Source organism: Phascolarctos cinereus, unplaced genomic scaffold (assembly GCF_003287225.1).
Source record: "Phascolarctos cinereus isolate Bilbo 61053 unplaced genomic scaffold, phaCin_HiC Scaffold_7;HRSCAF=346, whole genome shotgun sequence".
NCBI classification, from domain to species: domain Eukaryota; kingdom Metazoa; phylum Chordata; class Mammalia; order Diprotodontia; family Phascolarctidae; genus Phascolarctos; species Phascolarctos cinereus.
The window spans coordinates 78,819,134-78,839,187 of record NW_027556180.1 but is presented as its reverse complement, the minus strand read 5'-3'; the positions used below and the strand labels follow the sequence as shown (position 1 = coordinate 78,839,187).

The following is a 20,054-nucleotide window of genomic DNA, read 5'->3' as shown; positions in this document are numbered from 1 at the left end:
AGATCTACATGAACTGATACAGAGTGAAGTAAACAGAACCACGAAAATAAAATACACAATGTCTACAATTTAAATGGAAGGGACAATATCCACAAAATCATTAAAAGTGAATGTTGCAGAATTACAAAGAGCAAACATGCCCCCCCACAAAGAGAGATGAAAATCCAATCCATCCAATCCAATAAACATTTATTAAGCACCTACCAGGTGCCAAGCACTGTGCTAAACACTATTTATTATACAATAAATAAGTCCTTGCCCTCAATGAGCTTACAGTCTCAAGGGGGAGAAAACACATAAAAGAAAGCAGGAAAGTGGGGTAGTAGTGGAAGGAGAGAACGCCCAGGGGTACCTGGCATGGAAGCATCTTGTTCCAAGGGGTTGAAACTAGGGAGGGCTGCAGATGCAAAGTAGAGCGATCTAAGAGTCCTGGTTCTGTCCCATATAAAAGAAGTCATTGGGAGGAGTTTGGTACTCCCACCCTCCAGCTCTCTAAACAGAGGGGAAGAGGAGCTGAAGGAAGTGGAGTCAATCAAGGCTTGAGTTAGGAACATGATGGTGATTTTAGAAGTGATGAACTTAACCTAGGAGTAGCATTTTGTTCCATGGTTGAGAAGATACTTCCCCTCCCCATCCCTCCACTCCTTTGAAGAGATGGGAGCTTCACACATCTGAAATATTGCTTATATTTTCAGACTTTTTTTAAGGTAGTAGTCAGTTTTGCTGATTTTTTTTTTGGTCTGCTTTCTCTTTTTCTTAAAAAAAAACCTTTGTTATATTGGATAGCTCACAAGAAGAGGAATGGAAAGGACATTGGGAAAAATTTAGGCAATGTTAAAGGAAAATACGTCACTAAAAATTATTTTTTGAAAAAAAGTGTAGTGTACAATTTATCAAAATGGAATTAGCCTGCTTTTTCTGTCCTGTTCAATTATGATCCAGCTCATTGTACATAAACAATATTTGTCCTAGTATATGTTTGATAGAGCACTCTAGGTTGCATATTATGGTCTGAACAATAGACAATCTTCATTCATTTGGTTTTCCTGTGTGAATTTTTTTGGCTGAACTCTTTTGAGTAAGGCACTATGCTCTGCTGAATATTTGGGTTTTTTGAAGGAGTTTGTGTGGCATATATTAATTTTAAATGATATATAAGGTTCTATTGGAGGAAATATGGCAATATAGAAAGAACACTTAGACTTGGAGTTTGGTCCCCTAGATCATAAGGGGCCCAGAGATGTGAAAAATGAAAGAAATTAAATGTTAATTGTGGATAGTCTACGAAGTGGATAAGCCCTGGAGTAATGTGAAGTTGACTGATTGTGATGTTGAATTTGAGTTAAGTGTATTTGATATTTTAATAACCTGGGCTTAATATTAAAGTTCAAAGTTCCTTTTAATGCTTCCATATTCCACAAAGCTTTCAATCTCATAGGATTCTGATCACCCATTAACATGTGTGTCTAGTTATGATTAGTTATATAGATGTTTTTATGGTTTTAGTAGAGTATTTGTTTTCTTAATATTTTCATAAATGTAGCCTTGGTATAGTGTCTAGAACTCTGGGCTTGAGTTAGTAGACTAGAGTTTGAATCGTATCTCATAAAAATAGTCATTTTGTGGTCATGGGTAAGTCATGACTTCTCAATGCCTCTTTCTCCTCATCCGCAAAATGAAATAATAGTTCTTATACTGCCTACCTCCCAGGTAGCATTTTGCAAATCTTGAAGTGCTATTATTCTATTTGTCTTTTCTTCTTCCATTAGAATCTATTTTTTCTGAAGACACAGACTTTGTCTTTTCCTTTCTTCACCAACCTTTCTTCTATGTATAGCCCAAGACCATATTTTGTACATTTTGAGTGTCCAATAAACATTGTTGCCCAACGTGTACAATATACAAAGAATAAAATACATAACAAATGCCTTTCACAGCTAGCTACATTATTTTGTGATTGCAAATTTCCCATGTGGGGTTCCCATTTATTAGCACTTAAGTAGTCCACAAAAGTCCTATTTCTATGGCTCATTGTGGCATTGAGAAGACCATAAATTCTTAAAGTCTATGTCAATGAATTGAGAACTCTAGCAGGCTCTATGAAGCTGGTGAGGCTTCAAGTATGATCCTGACCAGAGCTTGAGCCTGAAGTTCGAGAACAAGCCTACCTGAATTCAGAGAAGCTCATTACCAGAATGGGTGCCTTCCAGGTGATAATTTTTTTTCCCTTGGAAATCCATGAAATAATGGCATTAAAAAAAAGAACAAAAGCCAAGTAATGCCAGAAATACAATCTACATATTTATTTAATTTTTACATCTGTGATTACAAGAGACAACTTAATTTAGTACACATCTATGACCCTTCTCAGAGAGCCCACTTTGGCATTCATGGCTCCCCAGTCCAGGTATCTCCTGTATTCACCAGGTCTCAGAAGGAACTGCCTTCCTCTGTAATTGGGCATTTCATAAAGGACCCAACAGCCATCCAATACATTAAGAGAGTATACTTCATTCAGATGGAAGCGATCATGGACACAAGAGCAGTCATCAGTGAGCTCCATCATTTGACCTTTGTAGTCTTCTCTCTCATACAGCCGCATCCTGTGGGAGCCAGTCTGTTGGGGTGGGGGGAGAGAGAATAGCAAGAGAAGATAAGAAATAAACTAAAAAGTATTGTCTGGATTCAGGAAGGAGTCATATAATTACCCTTTATCTGTCTGCACAAAGTAAGTAAGGATTTCTAAAACATGCTGTCTTTCTTGCCCTCAGATGTTTTGCTCAGTTGTTTGACCTGGAGCTAGCATTAAAGATGGCAGTGGATAGAATGCAGGAGTCAGAAAAACCTGAGTTCAAATCTTACATCTGGCCTCAAACACTTAAAACCCTGGGCAAATCACTCAACTCTGTTTGCCTTGGTTTCCTCATGTGTAAAATGATCTGGACAAAGGAAATGGCAAACCACTCCAGTATCTTTAGCAAGAAAACCCAAACTGGGGTCTTGAAGAGTCAGAGATGACTGAACAACAACCTTAAAGATAGGTCTGATTAGGAACCATTGACAGCCACTCAAAAGACCTCTGCCTTGAAATCTCTCTTTGATATAGCAGAAAAAACATGAAATACAAGGGTGAAATGCTTTTCTTTTTGAAATATTGAATGTTGCAAGTACATATGCTGAATGTATAAAGAAGATTACATCCCACAGTTCCTCCCTCCAACTCAGTTTAATAATACACAGAAGTGTAACAGATAGCAAGCAAGCCTGAAATCCAGGAAGACCTGGGTTTAAGCTATGTCTCTAAGACATAGACCTTGTGATCTCGGGCAGGTCATTTAATTCCTCAGTATTCTAGGCAACTCTCTTGCAGAGATGGTGCCAACCTATATTTTAAAAAAAAGGATGTTCTTCACAGAAGCTCCCTTCATCAAAGAAATGACCAATCCTGTCACTATCCCTCATGAGGGGTCTGTTAGACCTCTCATATCATGTTTTTTTTTTACATTAAGACTCATGGCATTTGTTTTTTCTGCCTAAATGAATTATTTCAATTTTTCTCTAGTCGACTTTACCCTATTTACAATAGCCCATTTTCTAACTTGAATTTTAATTTGTTTTTCCAGTCTGCTAATTCCCTGTACATAATTCAGTACAATCAGCAAATAGAATGAACACAGTCTTGTTCTCATCAAATTTTTTTAAATTAAAAGTAACACTAGAGTAAGGACCAAATAAAAATAAATTTTTCTCCATGGTGACATGGACCTTAATAATTACACCATGGAAATAAACTCCTTACAGATCTAAACAATGTTCTCCCATGTCCTTGACAAGCACATCACAGGGGAATGAACAGCTAAAGTCAAGCATTTCTGCTAGTTCATCTGAAATCCTTGTTTTGTTTCTCTATCACAGAAGGACATTAGATGTGTCTAGCAGAATCTGTTTTTCACCAAACCGTGATGAATTTCACCCATGATTCAGATGACTTTCAGAGGCTTCTTAGTTTAACACCAGATGCTATGTTATTGTGAGAGCTTCTAATGTTTACTAGCTTTGTGTTTTTGGGCAAGTCACTTAACCTCTCTGAGGCCTATGCATTAGCAAAATGAAGAGGCCTCTGCTCCCCATGCAGCTCTAGGTCTGTGATCCTATAAAACGTGGTGTGAAGCTCATGTTGGGTACTAAAAGATTATACCATCAGCACCTAAACTTTCGCAGGTCTTCCCAAGCTAGAAAGGCTTTGAGTAGAGGCCTGAGAACAGATTGCTTCTGTCATGATAAGGGTTAGCCTAGCCAAGGTCAGGAAGGTGAATACCAGATGACGTTTTTTGTTTGCAAAATGAGCTAGAGAAGGAAATGGCAAACCACATTTACTCATGAAACCATCTACCAAGACATGGTGGGGCTATAATATGCACCTATGGAAGAAGTACCCACACCACTGAAACCACATATCTTTTTAAGCATTTGAAATGAGAAGTGTCATAACAGAATATTTATACATTTATACATTTAGTAAAAATATATATTTATACATTTAGTAAAAAAAGTGTCAATGTTTATTTAGCTATTCATAATTTTCTTTTTCAAACACTCACGGGCCTCAAGCAACTCACTTAATCTCTATGAAACTCAGTTTTCCCATTTGTCAAATGAGGAAGGGGCAGATTCAATGTTCTCCAAGGCCCTTGTCAACTCTAAATCTAAGAGCTTATAATCCCAAATATTCCCAACCCAGTCCTGACCCCTTTTTCCAAGTTGGAATAAATAGAAATCATTTTGTAAACATGAATCCTTGGCCACTGATATTAACTCATTAGCCAACATGAAATGAAACTCACATAAGGGATTATCCGGCAGGACCTGATACAGTCATTGAAGCCCATCCATTCCTGGTAATCTGGATACTCTCCTCTTCTCAGGTAATACTGGTGCCCAGAGTAATTGGGGCGCTCGTAAATCATCCAGCAGCCACTGTCCACCCGGATGGAGTTGCAGCGGCTGAAGTAGGACTGTAGGTTAGCATGGTCACTGCTACACTCGTAGCAGCGTCCCTGAAAACCCGGGTCCTCAAAGAAGATGATCTGCAAATGAATATCAAGGAGGTTATTGAGCATTCACTTGGGAATTACAGTCTTCATTGAAAAAGAACAGCCACACCTTGATGACATCCTCATGCTTTGCTCACCTTTCCCATGTCTGGCTGGCGGCAATGCAGAGTTCAGTGTAACAGCAGCGGCTGCTTGTATATATAGAGCAGGTCTGTTGCTGCATCGACAAGAACAACATAAAAGAGGCCCAGTGTGGTGGACAGGGAGGGGATTTTCATGTTTTCTTTTTTTTCCTTCTAGTAGGAGGGCAGGGGGGTCATTGTCCAATTCCCTCTTGCTTTCTCTGGTACTTTCGAGTTGGCCTTGCTCTCCCACTGAAAGCTATTGAAGTCAGCAGAGCCATTATGGTGCTGCGCACAATGGGCCGGCTTCTCATCCTATGCAGCCATATGGAAATGCATGTTTTCATGAGCGGACTGACTTCATTTAGAGTTCTGTCCCTATAGAAACTGCTGAGGCTGACCTATGTCTGCATTAAGGCTGAGGCAGGAGCAAAAGCACGTGGATGGGCATATTCCTAGATGACTTGGAAGGCGAAAGGGCAGTAGGGAATCCCAACGAGTTAACTCCCAGATTTGGAAAACTGCATTGTGATTCCTATGATGAAGTTGTGCGTTTTGGAGAGTCCAGAAAATGTCACCTGAGAAAATTAGGAAATACGCAACATGAGTTAGTAAGACTACAAAGGAAAACGGTATGCAGGGAGCAGAATGAATCACGTAGTGGTGAAGTTTGAGTAGGACTGGTTGAACTTTGGAAGATTGTTTGCATTTTTGGAAAGCAGCTTGATGTAGTGGAGAGGAGACAGGAAGAATGGGGTTCAAATTCTGCCCAGGCAGCTCTCTAAAACTATAAATTACAATACGGTTGCCAATCTGCATCGATAGAGGGAATTGCCACAATGAAACCATGGGTCTGGATCCCTCATTCCCCTAACAAACTTGTACTTTCAGATATCTAGAGGTTTCAAAGATCAGAGAGCAGTGAGTTTAACCCCATTCATTTTACACATTAAGAAACGGAGGCATTAAGGAGTTAAGTGGTTTAATCAGCGTTAGATATAAAGTCTGAGGCAGGATAGGAACCAACATCTTCCTGACTCCATGTCTCTATCTACTCTATCAAGTAATCCATTCTGCCTATTCAATATCATCCTTTAAAAATCAATTTATCATTTCATCCAAAGTCCTAACGCAATCTCCAGTTTGAATTTATTTATACAGGCAATGGGAATTCATTCATTCATTCATTTGTTTAACAAGCATTTATTAAACCCATAGTATGTTGGGCATTGTGCTAGGCACTAGAGATACAAACCCCAAAATGAAATAAATAGTTCCTGCCCTCAAGGAACTGACACATAATTTTAACAGAAAACAACATGTACATAGTTAAACAAATACAAAATATATACAAAGTGATTTGGGAAGGAGGGAGAGCATTAGCAATAGCAAATGAGGGAAGGGATAAGTTTAAACTTTGCATAACAAGTATTTGGTGAGGCAGTTGCTTGGTCCAGAAGATGGAACTCTGGGTAGGCATCAGGAAAATCTGAGTTCAAAATTGGCTTCAGATATGTACTAGCTGTATGACCCTGGCTAAGTCATTTAACCTCTGTATGCCTCAGTTTCCTTAATTGTAAAATGGGGTTAATAATAGCATCTACTTCCCAGGGTTGTTTGAGGATCAAATGAGATATTTGTAAACTGCTTTGCAAATCTTAAAATGTTATATAAATGCTAGTTTTATGACTATTATTATTTAATCTATTTTGACAATTATCCTTGATAATCTAGTTCTCTGCCTCCTGTCCCATCATATACCAACAGACTTTTTCAAAAAGCAAGTTTTTTTTAAACTGAATTAGATAAGTAGATCTACTATCAAATGTTATATTCCTGATATGTATGGCACATAATAGGTACTTGACAAATGCATATTGATTTGACAAACTCAGTTTCACTTCCTTTTAGATGGCATTATTCACTACTGGATATGTTAAAATGCACATAGCCTTAAAACATCATTATTCATATAAAATGATCCTTGTTTCACAAGATAACAAGAAAAAATTTCTTATCAGTATATTAATTAAAATGTATTATATAGGTAGCCTTTCACTTACAATGATTTAACTTTCATTTATGGCACTCAGCTAATTAATCCATGTTATGAATTTAACAATCCAACAATTCTACTCTGCTATTTGCTGGGGATATAAAGATGAATTAAGAACAATCTCTTGCCCTCAAGGAGCTTAAAATCTAATAGAATAGTCTAAATGTTATGGTATCGTAGGTTGGACCTGACTCAGACTTATCTGGTGCTTGAGGTTTGAAATAATGAGAGGCCATCTAGTAATTGTAGGCCACCTAGGAATTAACAAGAGATTTACTTAGCCACGTTATGGAAAGGATAATCAGCAAGGATACAGCGCTGATTCAACTGAGCGTAACTTCCCTGTTTCTGTTTTAGTCTTACTGGCGTGTTTGTCAAGCATGAGGGAGAGTGCTACTCCTGCCTCTTCGTGGACTGGTTTTTGCATTTAGGCTAATAGGAAGCTATGTCAACAATTCAAGTTTTACTCCTTTGAGTCAATTACTATAAATCTTTTTTATTTTTATTTTTTGAAAATCTATTATGTACAATTTCCTTTTCCTTTTAAATATATAATAAAGTTAGCATGTAACTTTCTGTTTTTCCCTTCCTCCCCCACCTCAGATATGGCTACCATTAGACACAAATATGTGTGTGTGTGCATGTATGCGTGTATGTGTGTATATTTGCATGTATATGTGTGTGTGTAAATCCATACTATACATACTTCTTTTTTGTCAATTCTTTCTCTGGATGCACATAGCATCGAGGTCTTCTGTAGTTGATTTAGGTATGTATAATACTCAAAATGACTTGGTCGCTGAAAGTTGTTCTTAAAACAATATTGCTGTTACCATACACTATGTTCTCTCGATTCTGATCATTTCACTTTTCCTTATTCGTGTGAGTCTATATATGTTTTTCTAAAATCATTGAGTTCATTATCTCCTACAGCACATCCATCACTACATCCTACAGCATTCCATCACGATTATATACCACAGCTTGTTAAGCCATTTCCTTACTGATAGGCATCCCTGAAATTTCCAGTTCTTTGCCACTACAAAGAGACTACTATAAATATTTTAGAACATGTGAATTCTTTTCCTTTTTCCCTAATCATCTTGGGAAATAGACCTAATAGTGCTATTGCTGGATAAAAAGGTGTAGGCAGTTCTATAACTCTTTGGGCATAATTCCAAATTATTCTCCAAAATGGTTAGACCAGTTCACAATTCCACAACAGTGAATTAGTGTCCCAATTTTCCCATATCCCTTCCAACATTTGTCACTTTCCCCTTCTATCCTTTTAGACAATTTGATAGATGTAAAATGATATCTTAAGGTCGTTTTAATTTGCATTTCTCTAATCGATAATGATTTAAAGCATTTTTATAATTGCTTTTATATAAATTGTTTTGATTTCTTCATCAGAAAACTGCCTGTTCATAACCTTTGACCATTTATCAATTGAGGAATGACTCATCCTTTTTTTTTTTTTTTGCTTTTTGGTATGACAATCGCGGTTAAGTGACTTGCCCAGCACAGCTAGTAAGTGTCATGTGTCTGAGGCTGGATTTGAACTGAGGTCCTCCTGACAGCACGGCTGGAGCTCTATCTGCTGTTCCACCTAGCTGCCCCAGGAATGACTCATTCTTTTAGATTTGACAAAGCTCTATTTATACTTGAGATATGAGACCTTTATTTGAGAAACTATAAAAATTTTCTCCCAATTCTCTGCTTTCCTTCTGATCTTGACTACATCGGTTTTATTGTACAACTCCTTTTGAATTTAGTGTAATCAAAACTGTCCATTTTACACCTCACAATGCTTGCTATCTCTTGTTTTTTCATAAATTATTTACAAATCCATAAGTCTGATAAGTAATATGTTCCATGTTCTTCAAATTTTCTTGTAATATCTCCCTTTATAGCTATGTCATACATCCATTTTGACCTCATCTTGGTAAATGGTGTAAGATACTATAAATCTTAATGATAGTTTCAATACCTTTTTTGTCTTTCATTTAATTTTTTTTCCAACAAACTAATTTTAGTGTCTCTTTTGCTTACTTCTGCCCCATCAGGAAAAAAAAGAAAAACAAAACCCTTGTAACCAATATGCATAGTCAAGCAAAACAAATTCATTGCATTGACCACACTGAAAAAAATGTATATCTTTTGAATTTTACATCCACTATCTGTCAGGAGGTAGGTAGCCTGATTCGTCACTGGTTCTTGGGAATCATGGTTGGTCATTGCATAGGCAGGAGTCCATAAATCTTTTAAAGCTGTTGTTTCAAAACCTTTTAAGAAAAAAATGAAACTAGCCCAGTCTACATGTCAAATATAGCTCCTACCATGCATATTCACAAAAAATTATGTTATAAGGCAGAATAGGATAAGGATAGTGAAGATATCCAGGCAAAGCGTTGTAAGAAATTTATAGGACAGAGTGATTACTTTTTAGCCAGAAGAATCAGATAAGTATTCATGGAAAAGGAGACATGAGTGCGATCTTGAAGAAAGGACAGATTGTAATAGGTAGTGTTTAGGGTTTAGGGAGCATAGACAGGAGAGGTAAGTTGATTATAGGGAAGGTAAGTAGTCTAATATGGCTGGAAAGTATAAGTTAGAGGTCATGGAATTTGGATCATCTAATTCAGTTCCCTCATTTTACAGATGAGAAAACTGTGGTCCATAGAGATTACATGAATTGCCCAAGGTCACAAGCCAATATTAGCTATTTTTTCCACCATTAGAACCCATCTTCAGATTCCAAACCCAGGACCTTTCCCTTAACAGATCTAAGGAGACTACACTAATAGCACAGATAGTCTGAATTGCTTTCATTTCTCATCGTTTGGTTCAGGAATGCAGCCCTCTCTATATATGTGATGAAGGGGATAATGTTAGAGAGTGCTGGAAAAGCATTCATAGTGGGCAGCAAGGACACAAAGAAATGAGTTTGCTATTGGATGTGCTCCTCCTAAGAATGCCCCAGCTCCCAGGGTCAGCCTGATAGATTGTCCCTTCTCTTGCTGTTCACAGACCACATCCCAGGCTCTACAACTACCAACACCAACTATCTAGTGAGGCCAAATAAAAGGCTTGCAACTGATAAAAATTTCATTTTGTGACTCCAAGAACTATCTCAGTGTTGTGGGTCTTTGCCTTTGCCACCATGAAAGCTTGAGCTAGTAGACTAGCTTATTAATGCCCTTTCTAAAATATGGCATCCATAATTGACCATGATATTATAGACTTAGTCTGATCAGGGCAGTATACAGGATGATCGTCATCTCTTTATTTCCTGAGACTTTGTCTCTTGTAATGCAGCTTTTTCGTATTAGTTTTTTCAGTTGCTTTTTCATATTAGCTTTTTCAGTTGCCATATCATTCTGTTGAGTCACATTGAGTTAACGATACATTGAAACACCAATATCTTTCTCAGATGACCTGTATAACCACATTTTCACCATTTTGTATTTGTGAGGTTGATTTTTTTTAACAGTATAAGAGTTTATATTTATTGCCATTAGATTTCATCTTAATAGATTTATTCCCATGTTCTAGACTATCAAGACCTTTTCGGTCAATTCTATTTTCTAGTTCTATAGTCATTTTTCTTAGTTTTATGCCATGCCATCTGTACCTCAGTCCAAGCCATGGCAAAAATATTAACTAGTACAGGGTCAAGCATAGATCACAGGGGTATTTCTGTCAAGAATTCTTGCAAGTTTATTCTTTAGCCATTTGGCTAGTTCGGCATCTATTCACTTATACTATCGCTTGGCTAGACCACATCTCTTTATTTTCTTCAAAAGAATAGCTTGAGAGACTTCATTAAATGTTTTGCCAAAATCAAGGTAAACCATATCTATTGTGTTTCCCTGGTCTACTAGGTAAAAAAAAAAATCCTGTCCAAAATAAAGTTAGTTACTTTTATCCAAGTATTCTTTAAAAATTATGTAACCCAAGGCTCAAAATCCATTTGCACAAATCTCTCCTCACTGGTGAAAACTGATTACTTAATGTTCTGTTGCTGCATCAGAGACAGAATTGGTAAGAACTTGGGAGAGAAGAGAGATTCTAGTCTGGCTTCTAGATTCAAGAGAGGAGATGTGATTACAGTCTTTGAGAAGACTGGGATCTTATCTAAATAGTCTTTAAGCCATGGGTTAAAATTATAAGCATGGTAACACCTATACACCTTTAGATCTGTGGATTTTTCTTAGGGCAGCATAGAAGCAAAGGGACAAAAGTACAAACAGCAAATAATTATAAGGAAATGTACCTATGTGTACTGAGCAGTGCTGGAAAGTAGACTAGTTACATTTTTGTTAAGCCACACACTTGCCAGAATTTCTCTGCTGGTAGTTTGGCGGTTCATTGCTTCTTCTTCCTCTGTTGTTCTCTAAGTGCAGTTCACAGAACAATAAGTAACGTTCCATTGTGTTCTGAGATAGTCACACTCTGAGTACAATGAATTCTAATGGTATTTTCATCCATGACTATACACATAAAATACACCACCATGTCACTTTCAACAAAAGGCTAACCCCATAGGTGTATTTTTATATGTCAGAGAAATTTTTCATGCAGCAAGAAACTGGTGCACATTCAAGGCTAACAGTTGTGATCTGGACCCAACTCCAGTTTAGTTCTTAAAGCATAGGTTTGCAGATGGCAGCAAAGAATGCTTTTTATTAACAGCAAATGAAGAAACATAAATAATAAATGATTGGAATTTTTACATAATTTCATATCTTCTAGGAAATCCTCTTTAAAGAATATTATTAGATTTGTGGGAAAAAAAATAATTTTAATGCTGGGGAACTCATGATGGAAGGATTCCCTTTATCAATTGAACTAGAGTTCAATCTATAGATACAACATGATAGATAAGTCCTAGGGAATTATCTGAGAAGCACAGAAATTAGGTAACTGACTTCTCTATTGCTTAACAAAAGTAGCAAAATGATATATTCTCTGAAAATAAGACTCTTTTGTTCTGGATTTTATTATCTAGTTCATTAGTCATCTTTCTTGGCTTTGTGTCATGCCATCTATTCCTCGGTGCAAGTCACTGACAAAAATGATAACACACATAGGGCCAAGCACAGATCCCAGGGGTCCTTCACTTGAGCATTCCTTGCAATTTGATTCTTTAACTGTTTGTCTAGTTTGGAAAACCAGCTACATATCTGATCTCATTTGCCCTCTGAACAAACTAATAACTGTTCTTTTCTTAATACCAGAATTTTGTCTCCATAAAATTTTGTTGAAAAAAGTCAACACCCAAATATTTTTGATATGTCCTTTATTATAAACAGTCATTGAACAAATATATCTACATTAAAATACACTGGAAGCAGTAATGCAGTTGTAACTTTTACTTGGGAAAATTAAGTGTCTTCCTCTCTCATTTCTATGAAAGAAAAAGAACATTCAGGGGTTAGCATTTGAAGAATGTGCCAAGGAGTTGAAATGTGCTGAGATACAAAGCAAAGGGACAGAAGTACAAATAGCAAGTAATTAGAGGGAAATCTATTCAAACGTACTTCACAGTGTTAGAGTATCTGCACAGAGCAGACTAAGCCCATGCCTGGCCAACAACTCAGTGCACAGGGCTAGGCCCACACCTATCTGAATAACCAGAGTCAGAGAAAGAGCACTTTTCTAGAAAGCAACAAAATAGCAGAAAACACAAGAGTACAGCATAGGGGTGGGACTAGTGTTGCTTGAAGCTGGTATCTATGGAAAGAAGTCAGAGCAAGGTTCTGCCTTCTCAGATGGTATTTTTTTGTTGCGCCTTTGGTCGTCAATTCTCTCGTTGCCTTGATCCCAAATTTTATCTTCCGTGGAGACCTGCAGGAAGCAAGGAAGGCTGCCTAGTGAAGAAGCACCTCAGTTGCAGTGGTTGAGATGATTGCTTTAAATTGCCTCTAGGTTTTGTGAAGTTAAGACATCAAACACTTCTGTTATTGAAAAAGGTGGAAGAGCATAAAATGTAAAGTTCTTTTTTTTCCCATTGGATTATTTGTCTAAGAAAGGACATTGAGGGTACCATTACTTGTGACTATCTGTCAGTTCAATTCAACAAACTGCAGAGGTGGGCAAGTGGATAGAAAACAAACCTTGGAGTCAGATACACTAGGGTTCAAATCATACCTCTGACATATACTGACTGGGTTACCCTTGGCAAGCCACTTAACTTCTCTTGGCCTCAGTTTGCTTGTCTATAAAACAATAATAGTAGCAACTACTTCATAGGATTGTTGTGAGATTCTACTGATATAATATACGTAAAGCATTTTGCAAACCTGAAATCATAGAGACTGAAACCATTGGTATAAGGAACTTCCAGGTGAAGAAACTCTCTCTGACACTGCGGATCAGCACCTTCTCTTCAACTTACTATCTTAGAAAGTTGTCTAGAGCACTGAGATGCTTGTATGACTTGCCCAGGTTTTTCCCACTTCAAGCCCAGTTCTCCAACCACTGCCTATAAGAACTAGATGAATATTACATATTATTAACCAAATAAAGTAACACTAAATTTAGATCAAGCCATTTCTAGACACTTATATGTAGGAATAAGGTAATGTCAGTTAAAGAAAAATACATTCAGAAGATGAAATACAGAAATGTAATGGGGACAGATAGGGACTAGACATGATTTCATCAGTATGGGGAACTCTCAGATAAGGAAACAACTTCTGTGATGCAGATTTGCACCTTATTTTCCATTTATAGTCTTAGAGAGATGCCCAAGGTACTGAGATGTTGAGACCTGCCCACAGTCACGCATCTGACAGTAAGTGTCAAAATCAGAACTTAAGCCTAAATCTTTCTGACTTTAAGGCTATGAATTGGCCTCCCCGGTGTACTACACCGCCTCTCACACATACGTAGAAGATATGGGATTAAGTCTTTTCTTCAACCATTTAGCAACAGTTTAATAATAGTTTCCAATACATAGTAGTGTAATAGCTTCCAATACATAGTAGTGTAATAGCTTCCAATACATAATAGTGTAATAGCTTCCAGACTTACTTTTGTCTTTGGCTGGTTTTCTGAGCTTTTTGCTGACTTTGGCCCCATTGCCTTTGTTGTTTTTGAGATGCTGGTGGCATTTCTACAGGCTATTCTCCTTCGTAACTTGACACCTAGGGACATATATGATGACTGTACAATGGTACTTTATCTGTACATGGTACTCTAATACATCTTAATCTGTATATAGTATTTTAATATATCAAAAATTTGTGACTCCATTGATGGGGGTACTGCCTCCATTGACACAGATAGCAATCTTTCCACACCTGAGGAGCCAGTTCCACGCATGATGATAGCTCAAACATTCATTACTTGGTTGCCAATCCTTCGGGGATGAGCCTCTAGCACAAACCTAAGCTGGTCCCTCATTAGGCACAAAGTCTTCTCAATTTAGTAGCACCTGCCAGTTGTCCCTTCTGATATAGGCTTTAAAAAATCCAGGTTCATTTCCATGTAATGAGGAGGCATGAGTATAGGGCCCTTTTGGATGGCTTGCATAGTACACATTATTATTGGAAAATGACTACCTCACACATCAAAAATGTTTTATTTCCATATTCAGTAGCTCTGATAAATAATTTCTCTCTGCTACATGTAATGGGAAAAACAGGTAACCTTTGTACTTCTGACTTCCACAAGTCAACTAGGGTTAGCTAATGAAAACCTAATTGGCTTACAAACTTTTACTCTAATTCATAAAATCATTACCTTACCTTTTCTTTTAAAGTAAAGGAAGACAATGACCTCAATGACAAAAAAAAAAAAGAACAGCCCCATATGTAGCAAAACATTTATAGCAACACTTTTTGTTGTAGCAAAGAATGATGCCCATTGATTGGGAAATGGCTAATCCTATTGGGATACATGAATGTTAATGGTATATTACAGTGGTGAAAGAATCGACAAACATGAATTCAGAAAAAAGTAGGAAGACTTATATGAACTAGTGCAAAGTGAAATAAATAGAACCAGGAAAACATACATAATGAGTACAACAATGTAATTGGAAAGACAAAACTATTGAAACTAGATGATATGAAATGTTAATGCCCAAGCATTAGAAGAGATATGAAAAGGTACTTCTTCCTACTTCTTTGAAAAGGTGAGGGATAAGGCTTGGAATCCTGAATATAATGTCAGACTTTTTCAATATGTTGGTTTCTTTTGATTCTTTTTTATTCTTTGTTCTAAGGGGTGAATTTTTTGAAGGAAGGACAGTATGAAATGTTGATGACATAAAAACAAAAGTTGGTCAATAAATACCTTCCTGGTTTCCACTCCATAGAAGATGCCCCTGACAGGTTAAGCTCATCATTTCTAATCTCATCACCACGCCCAACTCAAGCCTTGATTGACTCCCTTAGCCTCCTCTCTCCTCTTTTTGGAGGGCTGGAAGACTACCAAACTTTTCCCACTAATTTCTTTTTATAGAGGACAGAAACTGGGCTTTTCAGCTCACTCTACTCTGCATCAGCTGCTCTCTGTTGTTTCAACTTGATAGGAAAAAATGTCCCCACTCTAGATACCCCCAGTTTCCCCTCTCCCTCCTGCTTTCCTGCCTCCATTTTTGTGTTGTCTCCCTGCATTAGATTGTAAGCTTCCTGAGGGCAGGGACCATCTTTTTTATTTATTTATTAATTGTATCCCTAGCACTTAAAGTGCCTGGCACATCTTAGGCACTTAATAAATGTTTACTAAATATTGGGAAAAATTAATTTTAAAATTGATTTTTTTAATTGAGAGTGAGTTGAAAATAACTAAGCTTACTTTGTTTCTGAGCATGTTCTACTGCCTTGGAAGCTGTTAGCATGGCAAAAGGATGCAATGAGAGATGAATACTTTGGGCCCGAGGAACCTGGAAGGAAAACAGTACAACTTTAAAATAATGAATGTATTTGTGCCTTGAAGAGAAGTTATTCATTTCCCTTGGCTTATTTCATCAATCAATCAACAAATATTTAGTAAGAGCCTACTATGTGCCAGATATTATGCTAGGCACTAGGGATACAAGCACAGGGAATGAAACAATCACTTGTTATTCAATTACCCTCTTAGTTATTAGACATAATTAACATTCCATTTTATATACCACATTTTATATTTCAACATTAACTTCATTCCTGTTCAACTAAGCCCTATTCCTCCTCAAGTCCACTCTAATATGGCTTGCCCCCCTGTTTAAGACCACTGGAATCCTTACTTTATACTTAACAAACTCTCCTATCTATATCCTTGAATGATTTGTTCAACACTCTATCTCCTTGTTCTAACTGAAACTTGTTTTTTCACTGAGCATACCATACTCCTTACAACCCTCTCCCATTGGTGGTTTCTCCTGGAACTTCCTGACTTGCAGCATCAGAAGAAGTTTGCATACTCTTTCCAACCCATTAGTACTTCCAGATCATTCCTTTATTACCTCTAAAGTTGACATAATTTATTTATTTCCAATACTTTTGGTTGTTACCTTTCAACCTCCAGGTCAGTTTCCCAATATACAGACTCATCTTCCTTATCCATAAGACCAGTTATGTTATACTTCTTTTCAAAATCCTTCAATAGCTCCCTGTTGTCTAACAAATAAAGTTCATACTCGTTTGCTGGACATTTAAGGACCTCCACATTCTGGCACTGAATAAACCTTGTAATATTCCACCCCGCACCCCAACCATATAATCTAAACTAGACTATTCACCCCATCCCCAAAACAAAGCTCACATGTTTTCCACATCTGTGTCCTTGCTCGTGTTTTTTTCCCCCATGACTGTAAAGACCTCTTCTCCTTCCACTTAAAATTGGAATTTCTGTCCAATTTTAGAGTTCAAACTCAAGGACTATCTTCCCTGATCTCCAGTGACTGGATCCCACTTAGAACTACACACCCTCTTAGGAGCTTGTGTGTTATTTGGAATTACATTTATTTATGTGTCAGCTTCCCTCAGTAGGCTATGATTTCAACCAGGGAGGAGCCATATTTTATATAAATATCACACTTTATTTAGAGTCCTCTGCCCCCAATATGGATCAAATAAATGTTTGTCAAATTGAATTGGAATACTTTTCTAAGTCTATGATTTCACGGGGTTTGGTATTCCCCTCATTATGAAGATTGCAACCTTTCAGTAGACTGTCTTCTGTTAAGTTGCTGGGGCCAAAACCAATTAATTATCTGGTAGACAACCTTTAGGGGCTGAGGCACTCTAGTCTGGAGGTCAAATACACATTATCATTGGGCCTATACTCAAAGCCTTTCTAGTGCGGAAAGCTTTTCCAGCATTTGCATTTTGTTGGCATAATCTTAGAAAACCCAGGGCTACCTCTTTGTCACAAGAAAGTGTTAGGGCAGACCTTTAGTGGAGAGCTGCATTTTAAAAAATTTTGCCTTATAATTTTTCTTTATCATTTATATCACTTCTTTATGTGGGCTTCATTCCACTTTAACCTATGATGCCTTTAGCAGAACCTTGCCTCATCCTACCAGTGAGAGAAGATTAATTGACAAAATGAAAATGATTAATAACTGAAAAATGTAAGTACATCTATGACAGGCAATTTTTCCACCTCCTCAATGACAGGTTCAGTCTCTATATTCACAGCACGGATCCTCTGACTCCAAACCAAGAGTTCTTTCTATTGCACCATCCAAGCACAACAGGAAAAAAAAATCTAATTTAAATTCCTAGTCAAGTGCTTGCTCAGCTCTGTTCTTGGCAACATAAGCAAACATCTTATACCTCCTACGTACATAGCATCTCATCTTACAATTCATTATGCAGTAGTCTACACAGCAAGTCTTAAAGGTCAAAGACTGTCTTGGGAAGAGATAGAAGTTGTCATGAGATTAATCTGTGGAAAGACTTGTTGGCCCCCATGTCTGGCCAAGAAATGATCAGTTAACCATCATTTGGAATGATGGATGGCATGTTGTTATTTCCTCCTTATCCTGTCTTGTTACAAATGGTGGTTTCCATAACCTCATATCACAAGCTCATAGCTAAAAGGGATTTCAGAAATCTTCTAGTCTAACTCACCCCCCACCACCAATTTACAGATGAGGAAACTCAGGCCCAGAAAGGCTTGGTAGTCAATTTGTCCAAGATTATACAGGTAGCAAGTTGCAGAGCCAGGATTGAACATAGGTCCTGACTCCATCAACTATATTTTCCTCTGCCCCCCTCACCCATTTCCTTCCCTCTCTCACATATACACATATGTGTATATATGTATATGTGTGTGTGTGTGTGTGTATGTGTGTGTGTGTATGCCCCCATACTTGATGACACGCTGGAAATGGCAGCACTGCTTAGAGGACAAGAAGCAGAATATCAAGGCCAACAATGTGAAATGTTCAGACTCAGTGGGAGTGAACCATGAGAGCTGGTTCCCACTTAATCCTATCTATCCTTCAATAAATACTTCTAACCTTATAACCATAAATATTCCTCATGTTTTAATTTCCCAGATCTTGTCATTTGAATCTAAACAATGATTGCCTGGTCCCTGAAGCTAACATGTAATGCAATTGAGCATTTACTGAGCACCTACTATGTACAAAGCACTGTGCTAGGTTATTTGTGGGATACAAAGAAAGAGACCTGGTTCCTGCCTGTAGGAAGCTTAAATTATATTTAAGATATCCACAAATACAAAACTTTTCTTTTCAGCAATTAGTAGTGTAAGGCAAGATAAAAGTTGGTGAGGCCTTTCTTTCTGTTTCTGTTCTTTTGTACAGCTGAACTGGAATTTCTGCTGTCCGTGGTACTGAGAGCAAACTGAGACCACTTCTCTGATTTCTATAACCTCTGAACCATTAAGTCTATTTTTCAGAAAATCAGGATAAGCCCAAATAAATGCTAGTTGTCTGACTGAAAATTATCTCAGTGACCCATCCAACTCTTTCAGACTAAGCTATTGATGAATGGCTGATCTTTATCAATGGAGAAAGTTTATACATTAGGAAGATTCCAATACTGATGAAATCAGAAGTCTAGCTCACTTCCCCCACTCCCAAAGCATTTATCACAGTTTATATATTCATACCTTTTTTTATTTTAAATCTTGACAATTAATTCCTGGGTGCCTTAAAAATTTTGTCTCCAGCATGGATTTTTTTCTGTATGTGTCTGGTCAAGTCTACTGCCTCTTCCATTAAGAATCACTGACATGTATTCCCAGATTATATTGGGTGAATGAGGTTTAAAGTCTAAATGTGACAGTTCCATTCTCATCACTGATGTGAATAGATTGATATTAAAAGACTGGCAGATCTGTTCCATTTCATGTTTCTTTGTTACTTACTTTTGGTTTCATCTTCATATGCTTTTGGAATCAACTGACTAAGCTAGATCTGACGCCAACTACCTTGCAAGTTTGTTTTCCCTTCAACTGATTTTGTTTTATACAGTGACATTGCTCATAATTTTCCATCTTTCTCCTCCATAATGTTTTGTTAATATGCTTGTGCTCTATGTTGCCTTGGATGCCAAATTTTTATACTTGCCAACTAAGATGGTTTACCCTGTCAACCTCTTCAAAATTGAAACTATTTTGCCTCAGGAAACTCCTCTAAAATGGTAATACAGTCAACATCTCTTTCATTCTTTGCATTTCTCATTTTTCCCCAGACTTGACAGCATATCATGTTGGATGTCCTTTGAAAACATTCAGTGCTGTCATTCTATATTTTTTTTTCTAATTTGGTACAAAGATTTTGAAGGTGGGAGGACAGAAATGATTTTAAACAGGACCAAGGTCAGGGTGGGGTAGCCATTTCAGTGAAAG

At 37.3% G+C, this 20,054-nt stretch overlaps 2 protein-coding genes across 5 annotated transcripts in view; both read right to left on the bottom strand.

The window, feature by feature from the left end:
• Nucleotides 1-2,344: 2,344 nt before the first annotated feature.
• Nucleotides 2,345-5,215, bottom strand: LOC110223312 (gamma-crystallin D). Its single transcript, XM_021008740.2, has 3 exons — nucleotides 5,192-5,215; nucleotides 4,845-5,087; nucleotides 2,345-2,617 (listed from the first exon to the last, which is right to left on the bottom strand). Exons 1-3 carry the CDS (start codon nucleotides 5,198-5,200, stop codon nucleotides 2,345-2,347), a joined length of 525 nt encoding a protein of 174 aa, XP_020864399.1. The 5' UTR covers nucleotides 5,201-5,215.
• A 7,302-nt stretch (nucleotides 5,216-12,517) lies between these two features.
• CUNH2orf80 (chromosome unknown C2orf80 homolog) overlaps nucleotides 12,518-20,054 on the bottom strand; it is a 39,218-nt gene continuing 31,681 nt past the window's right edge. For 3 of the 4 annotated variants that reach the window (XM_021008718.1, XM_021008719.1, XM_078147192.1), the window contains 3 exons: nucleotides 16,041-16,128; nucleotides 14,271-14,383; nucleotides 12,518-13,082 (listed from right to left, as the gene is read on the bottom strand). In XM_021008718.1, coding sequence (XP_020864377.1) covers nucleotides 12,969-13,082; nucleotides 14,271-14,383; nucleotides 16,041-16,128 — 315 coding nt within the window. In that variant the 3' untranslated portion in view covers nucleotides 12,518-12,968. The other variant, XM_078147191.1, reaches the window with a different exon arrangement.